This window comes from Oncorhynchus keta, chromosome 14, assembly GCF_023373465.1.
Source record: "Oncorhynchus keta strain PuntledgeMale-10-30-2019 chromosome 14, Oket_V2, whole genome shotgun sequence".
Lineage (NCBI taxonomy): Eukaryota > Metazoa > Chordata > Actinopteri > Salmoniformes > Salmonidae > Oncorhynchus > Oncorhynchus keta.
Window position 1 is genome coordinate 34,802,811 of NC_068434.1, and position 21,643 is coordinate 34,824,453.

General features: G+C 46.1%; 2 protein-coding genes across 2 annotated transcripts in view; both read right to left on the reverse strand.

Annotated features, from left to right (window-relative positions):
- Window positions 1-2,369: 2,369 nt before the first annotated feature.
- On the reverse strand, window positions 2,370-6,528 carry LOC127907271 (activin receptor type-1C-like). The gene is made up of 3 exons (XM_052461602.1): window positions 5,885-6,528; window positions 5,018-5,131; window positions 2,370-3,262 (listed from the first exon to the last, which is right to left on the reverse strand). Exons 1-3 carry the CDS (start codon window positions 5,931-5,933, stop codon window positions 3,045-3,047), a joined length of 381 nt encoding a protein of 126 aa, XP_052317562.1. The 5' UTR covers window positions 5,934-6,528; the 3' UTR covers window positions 2,370-3,044.
- Window positions 6,529-6,665: 137 nt separating this feature from the next.
- The window catches only part of LOC118393292 (transforming acidic coiled-coil-containing protein 1-like), a 33,738-nt gene continuing 18,760 nt past the window's right edge, over window positions 6,666-21,643 (reverse strand). The window contains exons 2-13 of the mRNA XM_035785848.2: window positions 20,619-20,710; window positions 14,192-14,600; window positions 13,089-13,149; window positions 12,597-12,681; window positions 10,740-10,786; window positions 9,707-9,844; window positions 9,563-9,639; window positions 9,293-9,336; window positions 9,002-9,162; window positions 8,782-8,888; window positions 8,580-8,700; window positions 6,666-8,408 (exon numbers count right to left, since the gene is read on the reverse strand). Coding sequence (XP_035641741.2) covers window positions 8,340-8,408; window positions 8,580-8,700; window positions 8,782-8,888; window positions 9,002-9,162; window positions 9,293-9,336; window positions 9,563-9,639; window positions 9,707-9,844; window positions 10,740-10,786; window positions 12,597-12,681; window positions 13,089-13,149; window positions 14,192-14,600; window positions 20,619-20,710 — 1,411 coding nt within the window. The 3' untranslated portion in view covers window positions 6,666-8,339. The remainder of the gene's footprint in view (window positions 8,409-8,579; window positions 8,701-8,781; window positions 8,889-9,001; window positions 9,163-9,292; window positions 9,337-9,562; window positions 9,640-9,706; window positions 9,845-10,739; window positions 10,787-12,596; window positions 12,682-13,088; window positions 13,150-14,191; window positions 14,601-20,618; window positions 20,711-21,643) is intronic.

Genomic DNA, 21,643 nt, shown 5'->3' on the forward strand with positions numbered 1-21,643 from the left:
ACTTTTTACACAACTGATTAATAGTAGGTGTACCACTCACTTCATAATACACAGGTATGCTCCCTATACATCTGATATACAGTCAAATAGATTGTGTACCGACCTATACTTTATTTAGATAACCTCTAGGCTATTACCAGTACTTTGGACTGAAATAGGTATCGGTACTCATGTTGGGTGCCGGTACTGTTTGTATTTCGGTGCAGGAGCTCCACAATAGTTTTGGCTAATATTCTATAAGAGGAAAAGGAGCTGAAGCAGCAGAACATTTGAGGTGGTGTAGCCGGTACCCAGGTCCAGTGAGCACCTGCCCTAGTCAAGCATGGCTATTACATACAGTTGAAGTCGGAAGTTTACATACACCTAGGTTGGAGTCATTAAAACTCGTTTTTCAACCACTCTACACATTTGTTGTTCAGAAACTATAGTTTTGGCAAATTGGTTAGGACATCTACTTTGTGCATGACACAAGTAATTTTTCCAACAATTGTTTACAGATTATTTCACTGTATCACAATTCCAGTGGGTCTGAATTTTACGCACACTAAGTTGACTGTATAAACACCATGGGACCGCGCATTCGTCATTACCGCTCAGGAAGGAGACATGTTCTGTCTCCTAGAGATTAACGTACTTTGATGCGAAAAGTGCAAATCAATCCAGAACAACAGCAAAGGACCTTGTGAAGATGCTGGAGGAAACAGGTACACAATATCTATATCCACAGTATAACGAGTCCTATATCAACATAACTTGAAAGGCCGCTCAGCAAGGAAGAAGCCACTGCTCCAAAACCGCCAAAAAAAAAAAAAGCCAGACTACGGTTTGCAACTGCACATGGGGACAAAGATCGTACTTTTTGGGGAAATGTCCTCTGGTCTGATGAAACAAAAATGAAACTGTTTGGCCATAATGACCATCGTTATATTTGGAGGAAAAAGGGGGAGGCTTGCAAGCCGAAGAACACCATCCCAACCGTGAAGCACAGGGGTGGCAGCATCATGTTGTGGGGGTGCTTTGCTGCAGGAGGGACTGGTGCACTTCACAAAATAGATGGCATCATGAGGTGGGAAAATTATGTGGATATATTGAAGCAACATCTCAAGACATCAGTCAGGAAGCTTGGTCACAAATGGGTCTTCCAAATGGACAATGACCCCAAGCATACTTCCAAAGTTGTGGCAAAATGGCTTAAGGACAACAAAGTCCAGATATTGGAGTGGCCATCACAATGCCCTGACCTCAAGCCTATAGAAAATGTGTGGGCAGAAATGAAAAAGCGTGTGAGAGCAAGGAGACCTACAAACCTGACTCAGTTACACCAGCTCTGTCTGGAGGAATGGGCCAAAATTCACCCAACTTATTGTGGGAAGCTTGTGGAAGGTTACCCAAAACATTTGACCCAAGTTAAACAATTTAAAGGCAATGCTACCAAATACTAATTGAGTGTATGTAAACTTCTGACCCACTGGGAATGTGATGAAAGAATTAAAAGCTGAAATAAATCTCTACTATTATTCTGACATTTCACATTCTTAAAATAAAGTGTTGATCCTAACTGACCTTGTCAACTGAGTTTAAATGTATTTGGCTAAGGTGTATGTACACTTCCAACTTCAACTGTAGGTTAGTTTTACTTGTTCAATACATTTATGATGAGAATTTATTAGCAGAGCGATATTCTAACCATCTCTTTCCTTCTTTCTCCATCTCTCAGCTGGCAACATCGCTATGGGAACTGGGTCAAAGTCACATCATATGATTCAGAATTTCACCCCCCCTCTCTCTGTCTCTCTCCCCCCGTCTCTCTCTGCTCAGCTGACTTGTATTTATGACAGAGGGAGAGAGACATGGCCTCAGACGGAGGAGACACTAGGCTAACAGGGAAATAGAAATTACAGTAACAGTATGCTACAGTGCCCAGAGCTACTGTGACTAGCCTAAATGGGGTAGATATTCTGTCTGAATGGGGTGATTGGGGGGGGGGGTGATTAGCGGGTGCAATCTGTATCCTTGTCTAGACCAGTTGTTCTCGTTGGACGAGGGTCCAACTGTCCTTATATCAGTCTTCCCTGCACCAAGTGATTATACAGTCTGACAGAGAAGAAGTCCGCGTTCACTAAAGACAGACTGGAGGTGTGACGAGGAAATGTGTGTGTGTGTGTGTGTGTGTTCGTGCATGCGTGTGACCTCACGTCCTGTCATGTGGCCTGTAACTAGGTCAGAGGTCACAGAAACTGAGGAGTGAGTCTAAAACTATGGTCTCAACATTTTCCACTGATGCCACCCACTGACAGTCTCACACTGTAGCACGCTACACACACACACACACACAACAAAACCAACTGCTGAGAGATAGAAAGGAAATGTAAGGGTGTAATAGCATGTTTATTTATAAATAAGTATTGAAGCATAACAATATTAACAATGGACCAACAAGTACCAACATGTCTTTCAGTGTTGAGTTCCTGTTCAATTCATGATGATTGGATTCTGAAGGCTGAAGAGTGCCCTAGCGTATGTGGTTACTGTGGAAACGAGCCTAACACGAGGCCTACTGGGAGCCCAGCACTAACCAACAGTATCATACATACACACAGGCTACCATGGGTGACATTTTAGATCTGCCCCAGGTATAAACATAGTATATACATCTAAAGTTCTAAGCCCAGCCTGGCTCACATCCACTCAGAGTCTGACACTACAGGAGTTCCATCCTCTCTCTGATCATATCAAACATCTCAGTTTGTACATATGACTGGTTACGGACACACAACTCTGACAGATCTGAATCATGCGGAGTGATACATCAGTTCCATCGGTCTTCAAACATGATTGAATGTGCTTTAATGACCCCCCCCCACCACCACCGGCATCACACACACTCTTACTAATCCCTGTATGATTCACCAAACCCTAGTTCATCAGCATTCTGCAGACACACTCTGAGGGGATGGATGGATAAATGGTTTCAGGGCTGTATGAAATAATGAATACATGAATAGATGGATAGTAAAGGGATGAATGTATTTATGATCATGAGTTTAGAACCTGCTGAGGGCCATGCGGAGCATCAGAGCCCCAAGTAGCAGAGCAGGGCTGGCTCCCAGGGCTCCAGCTGTGTTTTTGTGCTCCCCATGCTGGTGGCCCTTATGAGGCCCATTGCAGTCATCAGTGAAACAACACTCCATCTTGGCTCCAGAGTTGCCACTATGGGCCTTATCACAGAATGCTTTGTAGGAGCATGACTTCATCACCGTGTCTGAAACACAGGAGGGAGGGGAGAGGAGTGGAGAAGGGAGGGAGAGTGAGAGGAAAGATGTGAGGAATTACATATTTGGGGGTTTTACAGCTTTTCATCTACATATACATACATTTTACATACACAGTACCTTTATATACAGCAATCACATGACTATTTTTTTTTACAACATTTTGATCTAACTAGGCAAGTCAGTTAGTGGCATGTTAGGTCAGTAACCGTAAAGGTTGCTGGATCGAATCCCAGAGTTGACAAGGTAAAAATCTGTCTTTCTGCCCCTGAACAAGGCAGTTAACCCACTGGTCCCCGGTAAGCTGTAATTGCAAATAAGAATTTGTTCTTAACTGACTTGTCTAGTTAATTAGGTTATTTACAATGACGGCCAAACCCGGACAACGCTGGGCTGCCCTATAAGACTCCCAATTGGGGTTGATAAAGACTGCTGGGAATTTATCCAGAATCCCGAGAGATGATGACAGTGATTACAGGGCACGGCGAGGGAGAACTACTGCTGACAAGAGAGAGAAATACGTACACATGTACTCTATTATCGAATGTCTGTGGTCATTGATTTAGTGTGTAAAATAGTATAGTAGCTTTAAGACTTGTGTTTATTTAGCTTTAAAATCGGTTTTGTACAAGATGAGTTCGTGTCAGTTTCACAGTAGCTAGAACACCGATAATATACATTTGAAGTCTAAAAAGTATACCTTGCGGATCTTTGCGGAATTTAATATTTTTGCAATCTAATCATTTCAGATCTACAGAAGTGTCTATAGGAGGCAGGGTCGATGTGGATTTCGGCACTTGTACATCTGTGCTCTATTTTCTGCTGTGTATAGTCAAAGATAGTTCATCTGTGTTGTTTTCAATGGGAGAAAATGAATCATAGTGGTGTGTTCTAGCAGGTATTTGCATATTTCAAGAGTGCACATGTGCTATAACTCAATTCGCCCTTGCACTCCTTGTAAACAATACAATTTGTAGAAATGTTGGCAAAGGGTAACATCTACAAAACGTAGTGCACTCTGTTCTTAACATATTTTAGTTTTGGGAACAGAAACCTGAATTGAGAGCTTTCCTTAGATGACAAAATCCGCAGAATGTTGGCCCAGTTCTCTCTCGCGCCATATTCCCCCACTGCAGACCACTGGGCTTCCTCTTCACACCATATTTGGTGGAGAGTGGAAATTCAACCATACTGCCGGTGAAACATATGGCTCCTTGTTCTATCTGTGGTGTAGTGCTGATGGTGGTGCCACAGAGTTTCTAAACCCAGACCAAGTCAGTGGGAGAAGTAAAACATTCTTCCTTAGCTGTTCATTTTCTCGAAATCTAAAGGCACAACCTATGTTCGAGACAATTTCGTAAGTAGTCGATGTTATTTCTCCAAACTCGTGAAAGTGGCACTGAAACGTTTTCATTTTCGTCAAACCAACTTTATATCAAAGGAGTGAGTGCCTTTGATTTGATGGCCTGCACAGGCGCAGCTCAGCGCGAGACAACCGTTGGACCGGTGACGTGTTTCTACGTATGAGGCTACCTAACCAACGTCGCCTTGACATCGCCTACAGGTGTGATCAGGGATTTCTAAATGGAGAAGCAGTTTCAGCCTACCTTCACACTGTACTGTCATTGGTGGCGCTGTCCTACACTACAGTCAGGAAAATCAACTGACTCCTAGAACTAGCCTGACATCTAGTGGTAGAAAATAATATTGCACGCTTTGGTAATAATGTATGGGTGTGTACTCACTCTGTCCTGTGATGGTGGAGCAGGCGTCAGCGAATTGAGGGCAGGTGGTGGATCCTTGTTTAGTACAATCATCCTCATTGGATGCTACGCACGAGTGACACTTCAGTGCGTGACCTTTACACATGGAACAGGAGAGAACATCTGAGATGAGACTAAGCAGCATGTACCAACACACACAGACAGAAAGACTAGCAATCCCTCTGCAAGAAGGTTGGATCGATGCTACCTCTCAACATAACCCTAACTCTGTCTCAACATGCACACATTGTCCCTGAGTAACCGGGAGCCCATAACTACAAACTAATAACTGATAATGTACAGAGCATCTCCAAGGCTGTCTCTGTGACCTAACCAGGAATGACCCTGTCCATATGATCCGTCAACCCCTCTGGCTTTTATGAACAAATAAGAGCACACTGAAACCCACTGTCAGCCGGTCAGACAGAGAGACAGAGACAGATAAGTAAACAGAGCACTTCAAGGCACTTACCATTATGATGAATTAAAATATACTGAAACCTGACCCCCTGGTACATTTAGGGTTAGTGTTGACCTAGGGCTAGTGTTGACCTACGGTTAGTGTTATCATCAGTTACTCTCATTGTGTCCCAAACTCTTCCGTGAATTATGTGATCCAACTAAGCTCTTGACATTTTGTTTGCCACCCACCAGATAAACACAACATTTCTAACCTGATTACATCGTTTAACAATGACCCAGTAAAGACTACATATTCAGACCCACCGTTTAGAGTCAGAGCCCCCTTCAAAAAGCCCTTATAACCCCCTTGTAAAACCCTGAACCCCCCATATGGTCCCCCTCTAGTTGATCCAATAACCCTGCTACTATATGATCACGGGTACTTACTGTGGCAGGCCAGGCATACCAACATCAGCAGAGCCAGGACAGTCTTCATAGTGCTGGAGTGGGAGCAGAGAAGAGGTAAACGCAGAGGAGAGAAAAGAGAATGGGGGCAGAGAGGAGGTAAACGCAGAGAAAAGAGAATGGGGGCAGGGGTGTCTTGGGGGCAATAACATCTTAGCCCTAATCCCTATCAACCCTGCACACCCAGCACCCTTTGTTATTGTGTTAATGAGCTTACCCAGGGTAGCTTTGACAGGGTCAGGTATACTGTCAGTACGGGTTGTCTGTACTGTATTCACTCACCTACCTTCGCGGTCAGCACCCCCCCTACAGTATGCTGTCTTAGTGATCAGAGAAATAATGCAACCACACTGGGGTTATCACAGACCAGTCACAATAACTACAGGGAAATTCAACCTAAAATGTGTCACTCACATGTGCTTGCCCTCTAACATGCATTTCACACAGTATGTATGAGTCTGCGCGCATGTGTCTATCTCTGTGTGTCACACAGAGGACATAATTGTGTCAGGGGATGTTAGCTCTGAGAAGAGGATAAAGCCGACATGGTGATGCCTTTCACACTCTTCTCTGTTCGGCTGCTAGTCCAGGGCTAGACGACGGTTCACTCTGGCAGAGACCGAGGATTCAGTTCAGTCAGTGCTTGTAGCAGTGATGTCAGACCCAATCTGTCTAGCTGTGATGTCAGACCCGTCCTCTGAAGCTGTGATGTCAGACCATACCTGTGAAGCTGTGAACAGAGAAACTCTCCTGCACACAGAAGCCATGAGAACACACTCCTTTATTACTGCAATCTTGTTTACTCAGGACACACTGCATATACCGTATTAGTCAACATAGCTGTACTTTTCTTATTACCACTTCACAAATAATGACAATTCAAAAAAAGAGATCGGTGACACGTTTAAAAAAACAATGTTTAACGAAACCGTCAATGACGCTGGAGGCAACGCAACTGCAGAATGATGCAAAAATGTGCATGATAGAGACGGCTGTCAACGAATCAGCATTCAGGTCTGGAACCACTCAGTTTATAATGCATCTTGTTGAACTATGGACGTCTACAGAGCAGTATGGCGGAGAGGGAACAAGTACTGTGAGGCGGTGTGACTCTCCACAGGGGTGACGAGCTTTTAACACACCCAGTTCAGCAGAGAACAGTCAAGCAGTGAATAAGAGAAACGTTATCTTTCCATGCCACTAAATAGGTGCTGAAGTAAAACATACTGTGTCCCAAAGGGCACCCTATTCCCTATATAGTGCACTACATTAGACCAGAGCCCTATTCCCTATATAGTGCACTACATTAGACCAGAGCCCTATATAGTGCACTACATTGGACCGGGGTCAATGGGAGTTCAAGTAATCCTGGAACAGTTCCCTCTACCGCCATGGCATAACGTTTCACACCTGGACACTACAGCTGCTGTGCATGTCAGTGGCCAGAGGGGAACATGAGTAGGATATTCTGAGCATTTTTAAAATTCTGAACTAAAAATAACAGCCACAGTCATTCAAACACTTCCAGTTTACAGTATGCTTGAACATATACAAAATATATAGTCTTTGTATTAAATGCACCATTTCCAGATTGAGTTACTGAGTATTCTACTCTCTGCTCCAACACACTGGCCTGAGACAAACACTAACCAGGTGGAGTTTAGGACAGCGAGAAGTCCTCCCCTGTGCAGTTATGCTGGAGGTGATCTAAACCTGTCCAAGACCACACAGAGCAGACTATACAGTAGACCTACAGCCCCTCCTCCACTGCTAACACAAGGCCTCATTACAGACAGGAGAAAAGATTTATACTTTCCAGGACAACGCCCCACACGACCCCTATCAATAGCAGTGCATCCTAAACCCTACATCCATATCCTCCCTCCCTGTAATAGTGTAGTCATACAGAAGGGTCAAACACAGCTCACCCCTGACCTCTAACTGTCTGAGAGCGTGTCTACCTGGTTCCACCCTAGTCTCCTAGTGTTCAGAATAAATATGTACAGTACATCTCAGCCAGGGTGTTTATATACAATCTATTAATAAGTGCTCCACAAAATGTTATCGTCAGGTAAATAAGCCCAAATCAATGCAATGCCTAGACAGCACATTATATTTGTGTTACAGGACAGAACGACAGATGGAGGGAGTAAGGGATTTGGTCTTGCATGGCGAAAATGACCAAAACAAAAAACAGTCCACATGTAACAATCTCTGGCTCAAATGACACCCTATTCTCCATAGGGTACACTACTCAAGAGAAAATGGGTTATCATATGACATCGGACCAGTACAGCAGCATTAGAGACAGACGCCCCAAGGGAAAACAGAACTGCTCATTCGCTGGATGCATGCACAGGGCAGAGTATGCCATAGGTTGTAGGCAGGGATTTCTCGGCGGGTCAAGATTGAATGATTTGGATGTATGGAATCTGCCTCAGTCTGTTCTGCCCATCTTGGCGATGAGCTCGTCACAGATCTTGGTGAGCTCCTCGATTTCCTCGGCCTGTGACAAGATGGAAGATCACGTCAGGGTGATTCAAGACTGAGATCTGGTTAGCAAAAACGCATGTAGGGCAAGCAACCTTCTGTTACATGTAGAATTTGTGTTGCACTTTACTTTATCCTATGGGGCTAGCAAAAGGCATGAGCATGTAGCATTTATGTTGTGCGTTACCTTCTGCTGCAGGGCTCTCTCCAGAGAGTCCACCCTCATCTGCTCCTTCCTCAGGCTGGCGGTCAGAGCAACACTCTCAGAGCTGGCCTTGCTGCGTACCTGGGCTATGTCCTGATTAGCCCTGAGGGGAGGAATAGGGTAGATGTTTCATTGGTTGGTACGTAGTCACAGACCACTGTGTGTGTAGTGTGTGTGATCATACTGGTCTAGTTTCTCCTCGGCGTGGAGTTTGAGCGTCTGGTATCTCTGCTCCTCCTGCTTGACTCTGGCCAGATACTCCTGAGCACACTTCTTCAGCACCTCCTCATTCTACACGCACACAAATGGTAGAACGACCACATTCAACATACAGAACATACGTCAAATGTGCTTATAGACTAATGATACTCAGGTCAGACTATTCTTGACCCTTGAACTCTGACCTTCTTGAAGCCGTCCAGGGTGCTCTTCATGTTCTCATAGCGGCGGAACATGTCAGACAGCGAGCGCTCTACAGAGTTCAGGTCCGCTAGCGCCAACTCCTTCTCCATGGTTACAGCCTGCAAAGACTTCTGGGCGCTCAGGGTGTTGCGCTGTTCGTCCTCTGAACGAGAGAGAGTTCACGCGGACGGGTCATTTTACGATTCCGTGCATCAACGCCACCACTACACTGGGTATACCTGTCATTATACGGAGAGGAATGTTTGAAGTGGTTGGTTGACCAGGCCACTCACCAATCATCTGGGCGATGGTCTTCTCATACTCTGCCACAATTTTCCTGTGAGAGAGGAGGAACGGCTACTGATGAGTCTATACTAGCTAACCCTCAGTCTGTTCACTGCTCAGCACACAATCATATGATTACTAGCCTCACAGTACAGTTCAGGTGAATGGTACATGAGTAGGGTTGCAAAATTCCTGTAACTTTCAATAACCAGGATTTCTGGAAAACTAGGGAATTTATTGAAAGTTCCAGAAATTGTGTAACCCTACATGCGAGTTACCTCATCTCCATGACTTCCTGTCTGCTGTCCTCATACTTTCTCCTCCAGTCACTGGCCTCCGTCTCCTTAGTGATGATCTGACACAGGAAACAGTTATTACTGTGTTACCCTGTGTGAGTGTGTGCAGTCTATTTTTTAACCTACCTCCTCTCTGATAAGGGTGAGAACAGCCATTTTCTCCTCCTCGCTGATGCAAATGGCGTCTAGAACCTCACTTCCTGTCTTCTTCTGCGTGTTACTTCCTCCCAGCTTGGCATTCTTCAGCTGGCAGGGGTCCTCATACTGCAGAGGAGAGAGGAGTTCCATAAATACCTGACTAGATGTTAGAATCAATTGACCCAAACCCTGATTTCGTCACAATGTCAACTGTGGCCTGTAGCATTGGATACACTGAATGTTTCTGGGTTTGGCAGACTGGTTTAAACAGTTTGTTTATAGGTCATTTCCATCTGTGTGTTTCACTCAATAATAAAACAGATTATAGTAGTGTTTGTCAGAGCCATATACAGACAATCACTTCTGTATTGGCTCTGCCTTCAGCATGCCTACTCTGGTGCTCTGAAAGGAGGGGGGGCTAGAAGTTTAGGTCTTGTTCCTCAGTGCCGGAGCTAAGGGTAGTTATTTCCATCTCTTTCGCTAGCCCTCCCCCTCCACCTCCTCTTATCCTTCCCTGGATTATAACTCACTCATAATATCCTAATCCTAATCATCTCAAACCCTCTATCACCTGACAAGTTGGAGATGACAGACAGGCAGGCTGAGGAGACTTTGGTCAGTTCATGTTCAGACAGTGTGGGAGTAAAGCTACCATGGTAGTGTAATGTGCTACTGTAGTAGGCACCGGTTAGCCTAGATGACTAATCAAGCCAGTCACCATTCCAGCGGGCCAGATAGCTCCTCAACGTCACTGAACACAGCTGTAGTCCACTACATCTACTAAAACATGATGAGAATGATTGTTAACGCTCTACAGTAGCATCATGGCCATAATCTGTTTTCAGAGAAAAGGGTTTTATACAGCTGGCTCAACAGCTCGCTCACTGGTGGCGCCATCTAGTGGTCACCAGGGGGAGCACATGATTCTGACAGAACCGTCATCTCCAGAACCGGATCTGAAGTGGACCAAACTCTCACTGGGCTATATGTGACTGTTAACAGGGCATGTTAGTGTACTCACCATAGAACAGCAGTCTGACTCCTCTGGTCTGGCTGACACATTCAGCTCTGGAAGAGAACATCACATCAAACCTTAAATTCTTATTTACAATGACGGCCTACCCGGCCAAAACCTACCCCGGACGAAGCTGGGACAATTGTGCGCCGCCCTTTGGGACTCCCCAACACGGCCAGTTGTGATGCAGTCTGGAATCGAACCAGGGTCTGTAGTGGCACCTCTAGCACTAAGATGCAGTGCCTTAGACCCCTGCGCCATTCAGGAGCAGCGGTCTATCCCACACTGTATTCTCAAAAGTAACTGTTATATTCTGTTCTGTTATTTTTCTATTCTTATCCGACTCCAACCACTGGGAGCTCCATGTACTGCTGCTGTGTAACCAGGAGGGTGCAGTGTATACCTGCAGCTCAGAGGGCATGATGACACTTCTGTCTCATAATAAACTCCTAAGATGACGGACAAAATCTACCATATACTTCTCTCCAGACTAGACAGAACTGAAAAGAGAACAGAGCAAAACAGACAATATAAGGCCAACTCCGCTCCGGAGAAAAGAACACAGCTACAGTAGAAGTGTCACATGTAGCCTGAGGGACTATTGATCGGGTACAGTCTGTCTGCTTCCTGTCACACTAATGGGGTTCTGCTTATTGGCTCATACACAGACCTACCAGTCATACACAACAACAAGCTGCATGAGTCATAGACAGTAGGTCTAGTGGTCGAGTCAGCTGAGGGATGGAGGGAGCCCAAATCAGAGCATAGGAACACGCAGCTTCAAATGAAGCAATTGTGGATGTGGACAATTCAAGTTACTAATTCAAACTGTCACATGCGCCAAATATAACAAGTGTAGATCTTACCGTGAAATGCTTACAAGCCCTTAACCAACAGTGCAGTTCAAGAAAGAGCAAAGAAAATATTTACCAAGAAAACTACAATGACCCCAAGCATACTTCAAAAGTTGTGGCAAAATGGTTTAAGGACAACAAAGTCAAGGTATTGGAGTGGCCATCAATGCCCTGACCTCAAGCCTATAGAAAATGTGTGGGCAGAATTGAAAAGGTGTGTGCGAGCAAGGAGGCCTACTAACCTGACTCAGTTACACCAACTCTGTCAGGAGGAATGGGCCAAAGTTCACCCAACTTAATGTGGGAAGCTTGTGGAAGGCTACCCAATACATTTAACCAAAGTTAAATTTAAAAGGCAATGCTACCAAATACTAATTGAGTGCATGGAAACTTCTGACCCACTGGAAATGTGATGAAAGAAAGAAATCATTCTCAACCATTATTCTGATATTTCACATTCTTAAAATGAAGTGGTGATCCTAACTGACAGGAAATTATTACTAGGATTAAATGTCAGGAATTGTAAACTGAGTTTAAATGTATTTGGCTAAGGTCTTTGTAAACTTGGTAGGGGTGAAGTGACTATGCCGTCAGGATGCTCTCGATGGTGCAGCTGTAGAACCTTTGAGGATCTGGGGACCCATGTCAAATCATTTCATTCTCCTGAGGGGGGGCAAGGGTGTTGTCGTGCCCTCTTCAAGACGATCTTGGTGTGTCTGAACCATGATCGTTCGTTGGTGATATGGACACTAAGGAACTTGAGACGCTCAGCCCGCTCCAGTACAGCCCTGTCAAAGTTAATGGGGACCTGTTTGGCCCGCCTTTTCCTATAGTCCACGATCAGCTCCTTTGTCCAGCTCACATTGAGGGAGAGGTCCTGGCAGTGTGGTGACTGCTCTTGGGGGGGTATAGGGGACAACAATGACCTTCCCTGTGATATTGATTTACCAACACATGGGTTCACACACAATGATGTTGGGTGTGTCTGATCCCCTTATTCTTCACTCACCATTGTGGTCTCCATCAGCTCCGAGTCCTGTTGTGCTGGCTAGCTTCTCCTCATCTGTAGCATGACCTTTGCGATGGTCGTTGTCCTACAGACAGGGAGGGAGGGACAGACGGTCAGAGAGATTTTCATCCGTCTAATTTGACAGGCTCCCTTCTCGCCCGGTTGCCGTGCCAGAGCAGGCCTGACATGTGCCTAGGGCTGAGGTAAAGTAAGAGGACAGGGCTCTCAGAGAGAAATGTGTACAGTGACCACAGTCATGGTCAGGTACACAGAGGAAAGGTACCAGCGTGAGAAACACTACACTAACACGCATACAGACACACACAAAATGTGATACAATGACCAAGGACAGCGATACACACTTATCTGGAGTATTTAAAATCATTCTTTAAAAAAAGATAAGACCTAAATAAAGTTGTCTTTATGAGTAAAGGTGTGAAGAGGAGTACAGCATTTCCTGTTTGAGAAGCTGGTAAAAACATGAACCATTACCTCTCCACTGGTGTTCTGTAACGGAGTCTGGTTGTCCAGCTTCTTCACTTTATAGGAGTTCCTGAAGACAAAGATCACTGAGGTCAGACCTTATGCGAACCCTAACCAGATCATCGCTGACCCACCGACCATGTGTGTCTGGGACAGCAGCCAGAGCCAAAAGTAGCAGAGTCCTATTGTCAGTGTGCTCCATCTCCCGGCCTCTAGGTCACCAGGCTGCTCGTTATGGCGCACACCTGTCACCATCGTTAAGCACACCTGCGCGTCATCAGACTCACCTGGACTCCATCACTTCCCTGATTAACTTCCCTATATATGTCACTCCCTTTGGTTCCTTCGCCAGGTGTTATTGTTAGTGTGTCATGTCTGTGTGTTGGTTGTGGTTCTTGGTTTGTATTTAGTTGTGTTATTTATTAAAACACTCCCTGAACTTGCTCCCCAGATATGTCCAGAGTTACTTTGTACATATGTGCTGCTAAATTACTAAATGAAAGCAGAGAGCAGATTAATGAAACAGGCTGTTGCCTCACCAGACTACTACACAGAGCATGATTACGCTTGAACAGAGAGTATTGTTAAGTTTCTGTAGACTAGAGTATTGTGAGGTTCTCCCTCTCTCTGAGGTGAGGTAGTGATAATGTAACAGGCTCTGAGATCGACTAGCGCTGCCTGAGAGAATCTGATGACCAAACAGTTATGGTTAAATCTATCTCCATGCGTCAACCTGACACTGCACTAAAGAAGTCTAGCAATGGCTGCTCTGACTGCAGTGAGTCGTGGTGTAGGCGAACATGTATGGAGGGCAGGGAGAGGGGAGACACAGAGGCAGGGGATGTGGTCAAGGTTTAGTGGCGGGCCAACAGAGACAGTACAGTATTCTGTACTTACAGCATCATACATAGTAAACAGACCTGGTCAGCAGTCCTCATGCCACACAGAAATAGACTCAGAGACAGGTGAAGGACAGAGAGACAGTGGAGTGTGGGGGAGACATAAGAGGAGGGGGGATGATTGGTTGAGGAAGGGAGAGATAAGATCATGTGATTGTATGCTAAGTGGTCAGGCATGTGTAAGATAAGATGTCTTATGTGAGTGTTACTCACGTGATGTCCGTGCTCATCCTAGGTGACTGTCTGTCTGAGTCCGGTCTGTCCAGTTCAGGGGTCAGGCTTTTGGGGTCAGAGTTCATGTTGCCGTTGGGGTCATAGGTGATAGGAGAAATGTCATCAACCTCTGCGGGGTCAGGGAAGTTGTGGACAGGGAGCGAGGCAGGGCGTAGGGCGCGGGGCTGGGGCAGAGGGGACGGGGAGAGACCATCTCCTTCTCCAGGTCTTGAGATCAACCTCAGGTTCAGGTTCTGGTCTAAACCTGCTCCACTCAGAGAAGGAGAGGAGCTATTGAGGTTGTTTAGGGCATCTTGGACTTCCTGTAGGGACGTGGGATAAACATCCTGATTGGAGTTTCTGTCCAGGAGGAGGCGGGGCGTCAGCTGTCCGACATCTTTGGTGAGGACTGAAGAGAGGTGGAGTTAGTATCACGCTGGAGAGAAGCAAGACAACAACCTTTCTTTAAAAGTGACACCAATAATGATGCTATGTCAACAAAAACAACAGCAGACATTTTAGCAGCAAATACATCTTGGATTTATCTTTGTATGGTTTTCTTATTTAATAGATAATACTCTACAGGAAATGCACATCTCTCTTTTCACCCGCTCTCTCTTCACCACTCTCTCTATAGCTCTTTTCTCTTTAGGATATTCTCTCTGTGGGAGTTCCCAGTGCATCAGGATGAAAAACATCTCTGGAATCAGACAGAGTATCGTAACTCTAAGTCCTATAGCGGCTCAAAACACAGGGAACACTTATAGCACTGCAGGTCAGCCTCAGTCCGTGCCTAGTTAAAAGCGTGACTAGCTGAGCTGCAGCTTGTGGACCGAGCTATGTTTGAATGGCCTCCTACTTCCTGTTAGAACAATCAGAATGGCTCCTAACTTCCTGCTAGAATGCTAAGAATGATCCCTTACAAAAATGGTCCCTGCAAACACACACACACACACACACACACACACAACAAAAACCTTGTCAACAGCAAACACACACACACACACACACACACACACACACACACACACACACACACACACACACACACACACACACACACACACACACACACACACACACACACACACACACACACACACACACACACACAATGGTCCTTTCCCTAAGAGCACAATAATGCTTTTGAGTGTATGTTTAGCTCAGGATCCTGTTGTGTTTACAACAGCTGACGGCGATGCTCTTAAATGCTTCTGTTCTCTGGGGTCTGGGGCTGCTCAATTCAGTCTGGGCTGACACTGCTGAGAGAGTAGAGGCTCTAGCCCAGTGTGTGTGTTTAAGTCAGGGTTGCTGACTCATGCTGCTGTACAGTGAGCTCTCTGTTATAGAGAAATCCCGCACAAAGCCCAGGAACGCACAACAATGTAACTACACTGCAATACACACACACACACACACACACACACACACACACACACACACACACACACACACACACACACACACACACACACACACACACACACACACACACACACACACACACACACACACGTGATATTGCTCAATGCTCTCTCTTTTTCTAGGGTGTGTCAGATCTGTTGTGTTGTGTTCAGCACTTATAACATCCATGATTTGTATGATCGATTGCACAGTCTGTTTTGTTGATAGGTTGTTATCGAAAATCACTGGGTGATTTGGTTGTTCTATTTCTGTTGTATGTGAGATGCTACCACAGATTATCCATTACATTGACCAGATACTCTAATGGCCACTCTAACAATGAAAATGTCTTAAAAAATGGAAGGCAGTCAGGAGGCAGGATCAGTGGGACCATTCTAGCCCATGAGAAGGCAGATACGTGTGTGAACAACAGGCAAAATGTTTTCCACTAGTTACCATAGCATCAAAGGCAAAATTGGCTATATCATAAACATTAGGAAAAACAAATTAGCGTTTTTTTGTTTTAAATTAAGGTTAGGGTTAGGCGTAAGGTTAGCAGTGTGGTTAAATTTAGGTTTAAAATCACATTTACGAAAAGTAAATAGGTGGGGTTTATGACTTTGTGGCTGTGCTAACTAGTGACGAAGAGGCACAACTCCGATATAAAATGTTTTTTTTTCTCAAAATTGCCGGGATATCACTTGTTCTACTTATATCAGTACACTCGTAACAGCCTAAGCTTTGTGAAACTTCTATTAGATCAAATAAACCAATTAAATGTTCAACAATCTCTTATTGTTAGCCAGAAGCACACCACCCTGTATCCCACTGCTGGCTTGCTTCTGAAGCTAAGCAGGGTTGATCCTGGTCGGTCCTTGGATGGGAGACCAGATGGTGTTGGAGGGCCAGTAGGAGGCACCCTTTCCTCTGGTCTATAAAAAAAATAATATTCCAATTCCCTACGGCAGTGATTGGGGACATTGCCTCGTGTAGGGTGCTGGCTTTTGGCTAGAATATTAAATGGGTGTCCTGACTCTGTGGTCATAAAAGATCCCATGGCACTTATTGTAAGATTAGGGGTGTTGACCCTGGTGTCCTGGCTAAATTCCCAATCTGACCATCATTGCCACCTGATCATCACCAGTTTACAATGGGCTCATTCATCTCCCCGTAACTATTCCCCAGGTTGTTGCTGTAAATGAGAACGTGTTCTCTGTCAACTTACCTGGTAAAATAAAAAAATTGTTCTCCATACAAAAACTTTTCGCTTAGTGAGTGGAAAAAAAAGGTAAAAATGCCACCTCCTGGAGACGACAGATCTTGGGCCCAGTTATCCCTCTCGCTTTGCCTCTTCCTCTTCCTTAAAAATAACATTTGGCGAACGAGGATGGCTGAAAGTGTTTCTACAATATCCCTCCACTGGAGTAGTGGCCTCACAAGGGAGAACCAACAATCCCATGGGACAGATGGAAGTCGTCGTTTGTACATGCTAGCTATCGGACTGGATGTGGTTAGTCCTAAGAGGAAAAGAGCCATTTCTCTCCACTGTCTCGGTGCCGAGGGCTTGCGCCTCTTCCAAACGCTCAGGGAAGCATACACATATGATGCAGCTGTTGAACGTTTGGATGGACATTTTGCAAAGAAGCAGAGTGCGCTTCTGAAGAGGCGTCATTTTCGACAGCGAGCGGGTGAGTGAGTGACACAGTACATTGCTGATCTTAAAGAGCTAGCGCAGTCATGTCAGTTTGGATATCTTCGAGATTAAATTATCAGGGACCAGTTAATTGAGAACCTCATGTTCACTTGTGTAAAAGCTGTAGCCATAGCTTCCCAAGTGGAATCAGCAGCTCACTGTGCATCTACGATCTGTGAGGTACAAACACATGCTTCCAGTGCTTTTCAAGCTGTGCAGTAAGCAAGCCCCGCAGACACACCCTTTCCTGTCACTCGCCTGGTTGGATCAAACCCAGCTGGATCACACCCCACAGCCACACCCCCTCCTGTCACTTGCACTGTTGGCTCAAACCTGACTGGGTTTTCCACTTGTACTGTACAGCTGGGTGACTCCTGCGTTCTCTCGTGCTAGACACAGGAGAAAAAGTGTCGCTCCTCAGCATGGCCACCTATGAGCAGTTCATGTCTCACCTGCCCCTCCAGCTGCCCAGCTTTAGCCTGTACGGATATGGGCGCTCAGTGATTGATGTCATCGGATTTATACACTCACAGGTGCAGTATGGCAACAAGGCCTTCACTCAGTACCCCTTCTAACATCACACGGCAGGGCACTAATACCTTAGATCTGGACCTGTTCACCTATGGTGACTCCAGTCATTCAGCCTCTACGCCAGGAGGTCACTAAGGATCTACACAAGCAGCAGGAGGATGGATTCATCTAGCCGGTGGATGCCTTCCCATGGGTATCCAACTTGGTCAACACAGTTGTTTCAAACTGTGCACTGACCACCAGGCCACACAGCCTTGATGTCTACCTCCGGATCGGGACACAAGCTCCTCCGCATGTACCGCTGGTCAGACCAATTCCAGCTGTTTAACTTTAAGCTGCAGTTCACACCGGGCAGGGACAATGTGTTGGCCGACCTCCTTTCGCGCTCAGTTCCTCCAGACTCCACCTGTTTCCAAATTGACTCAGATGAGGACCTCATCCAGCTCCTACACTCACCTCTCCAAGACACAGTGTCACACAAGGAGCTGACCCAAGAATCAACCAACGACCCCTTCTTCGCGACCTTGCGGGAATACGTAGCCAATGGATGGCTGGCACAGCGACCATCGGAACCAACAATATGCCAGGTTCAAACATGAGCTGTCATGCTGGAATGACACGTCTGGCCTGTGGAAACTGCACCAGCATACCAAGCAGCCTTCAGAGGACGAGTGTTGGCCATGGCTCATGAGGGCCACCTTGCTGAAGCAGTGCTGCTGGGACCTGGTGTGGTGGCCTGGCATCGGTCATGATATTGAAAGTCTAGTATGTGACTGTGCTCCATGTCTTCTCTGTGGAAAGACAGGACATCCTCCACTACCACTGCAACCACTGGCCTGGACTTCCCGTCCATGGCAACATATCCAACTGGACATCTGCAGTGAACTCTACAATGTGCCACATCACCAACACTTCCTAGTGGTTGAGTATGGCCTACATTCAAAATGGCCAGAGGTCACACCCATGAGTTCTGTCACATCAGGGGCCATCATAAACTTCCTGGATATGCTCTTTGCTCGCTGGAGACTGCCTGCAATTATGACCATGGACAATGACCCTTGGCTGGTCTCGGCTGAGTTCAGCTCTTACGTCCAAAGCAAGGGGATCAAGCACATCAGAACAACCTACTCACGACTCCACCACCAGTCTCTCCTGCCAAGCTGATGTTAGGATGTGAACTAGAGCTGCCCTTACACAGGCTCCGTCCCTGCATAGCCAACAGCGTAAAAGCCAGGAGCGCTACAAAAAAGAAAGAGAGCACGGCTTCGTGGAATCCAAGTGAGGGATTGGGTCAGGGTGCAACGACCACAGCGCGCAGACAAGCTCTGCACCTTCTGGTCAACACCGTGTCAAGTTCAACGTCAGCTGGGCCCAGCAACGTTTCAACTGCCTGACGGCTCTCGCTGGCAGCCGACTGATGAAGGTGCCACCTCCTGCATGTCCACACTCTGCCATTGATGCCACCCTGAGTAGTTCACTACCGGTGTCACACGCTCCCTTGGCCCCAGCGGAAGTACAAGACCCACAGGCACCTGTTGTTGTCGCTGTAGCAGCCGTCCTGCGACCTGTAAGGGTGCGCCCCCCGCCCTGCTCACCTTCAAGACTTTATCACCTCCTTTCATGCCTAGTTTAAATGGGGGTTGTGTCAGCACCGATTAGCATCCATTCATGATTAGTATCATCGGTTGCATTGTCTGTTTTGTTGATATGTTATCGTGAATCACTAGGTGATTTGGTTGTTCTATTTCCCTTGATAAATGTCTGACTCAACTAAGAACAAGTGTTTGTTCTCAAACATAACAAGATCATCTTCCAATTGTCTTTTCTCAGAGATATGAGTAAGATGTTACAGTCAAATTAGCCTTCTGTGGATGTGTAGTATGGAGAGATCCTGACAATCCCATATGTCTACTGTCTGAACAGGAGAGGAAACCTTCCCTTCCCTAACCTCAACTCTAACCAGAATCATCTGGGAGTAGAGCAAGACAACCTCGCCCCTGGCCTTTAGGCCTCACCCTGTAGCCTAGCAACCGATAAATAACAGCCTCTACACAGTTTAACAGGGTAACACACTGACCAGAGAGAGAGAGAGAGAGATGCGAGGTGGAAATGGGAGGGTCTATTTGATTTCTCTAAACAATCAAAGCACAATAACAAGAAAGGCCTTGAATTCTTCAGAAACCCTAAACTCCAACTCTGCTCAGACATCTAACCCAGTCAATAGACTATGTACATCTAATGTCTAGTATTGTGTTGTTACCGTGTACTTTCTCCCTTCGGTGCTGTAATCGAGTAGACTATTATTATTCCTCCAGACTGAATTATCTCTCAGTCAATGTTTTATTTATGCCAGTAACCCATAAGAGGTTATAAGAGGAGGGGTCGTTATTGTCTACAGAGACAAAGGAGATTCAGTACATTACGATTATAGAATCCCATCTTGTAAATTGCATTGTGTCCAGATCTAGGATTATGAATCCCAAACAATTGAACTAATCCAGTCCAAGAAGCCACAGAGCAGTTTAACATTTTAATAGGATAACATTGTTTGTCTATAAAACTCAATGGTCGACAACACATGATCTGTGTGTGCTGTTGGTTTGGGATGTCAGCGGTGTGCGTGCCTATGTGTGTGTTGGAGGGGTGCACTTGTTTATCTTAAACAGGTGAAGAAGCACCTGTACTTCAGGTCTCTGTGGCTTTACAAAGCGATGCTAGAGTAACTTGCGCTCACCTGCCATCCACTACTCCTGTCTCATTGTTCCTACTGACAAACAGGTAGAGAGGACAGAATCTCACCCGTGTGGGCAGAGTTATCCAGCTGGGTCAGGTCATTCAGCAGACCAGGAGACTCCGCCTCTGGGGTCTCAAAGTTCCCTTCTGAGTCCGAACTAGAGAGAGAGGGAGAGAGAGAGGGAGAGAGAGAGGGAGAGAGAGAGAGAGAGAGAGAGAGAGAGAGAGAGAGAGAGAGAGAGAGAGTGAGAGAGAGAGAGAGAAATTGATTACAAGTTTATATAGCACCTCCATGGTTCCAGAGTTGTGTTTGTGTGCCAGACTGAGCCAGACTACAGCCAGAGCAGACACAAAACACCCAGATCTGTAACACACGGTTCTGCTGCTACATGTTCAAAGGGAACTTCTCCTGGTTGTCTAGAAGGGGAACTTTCAGGCCAGTGGCTCGCTAATGGCTCCATCAACAGCCACCAAAGGAGTTTATAAGAAGTGTCCCTGTAAGAGAAGCAAAGGGGGAGGAAAGGGAAAGAGGGGAAGAAGGGAGGAGGGGAGGAGGGGAGCTTAACCCTGCCTGGCCACCTGCATCCACGAGCCTCCTCATCCTGCCCACGTGTCCCCGATACAAGGACAGACTGTGTTTCAGTTTCTCTCTCCCTCTCTCTCTCTCTCTCTCTCTCTCTCTCTCTCTCTCTCTCTCTCTCTCTCTGTCTCTGTCTCTCTCTCCCTCTCTCCCTCTCTCTGTCTCTCTCTGTCTCTCTCTCTCTCTGTCTCTGTCTCTGTCTCTGTCTCTGTCTCTGTCTCTCGCTCTCTCACGCTCTGTCTCTCTCTCGCCCTCTCTGTCTCTCTCTCTCTCTCTCTCTCTCTCTCTCTCACGCACATACATACACACACACACGCACACACACACGCCCACATGCACACACACACGCACACACACACACACACACACACACACACACACACACACACACACACACACACACACACACACACACACACACACACACACACACACACACACACACACACACACACACACACACACACACACACACACACACACAGTCTTAGGGTCTGCCCAGATGCCCAGC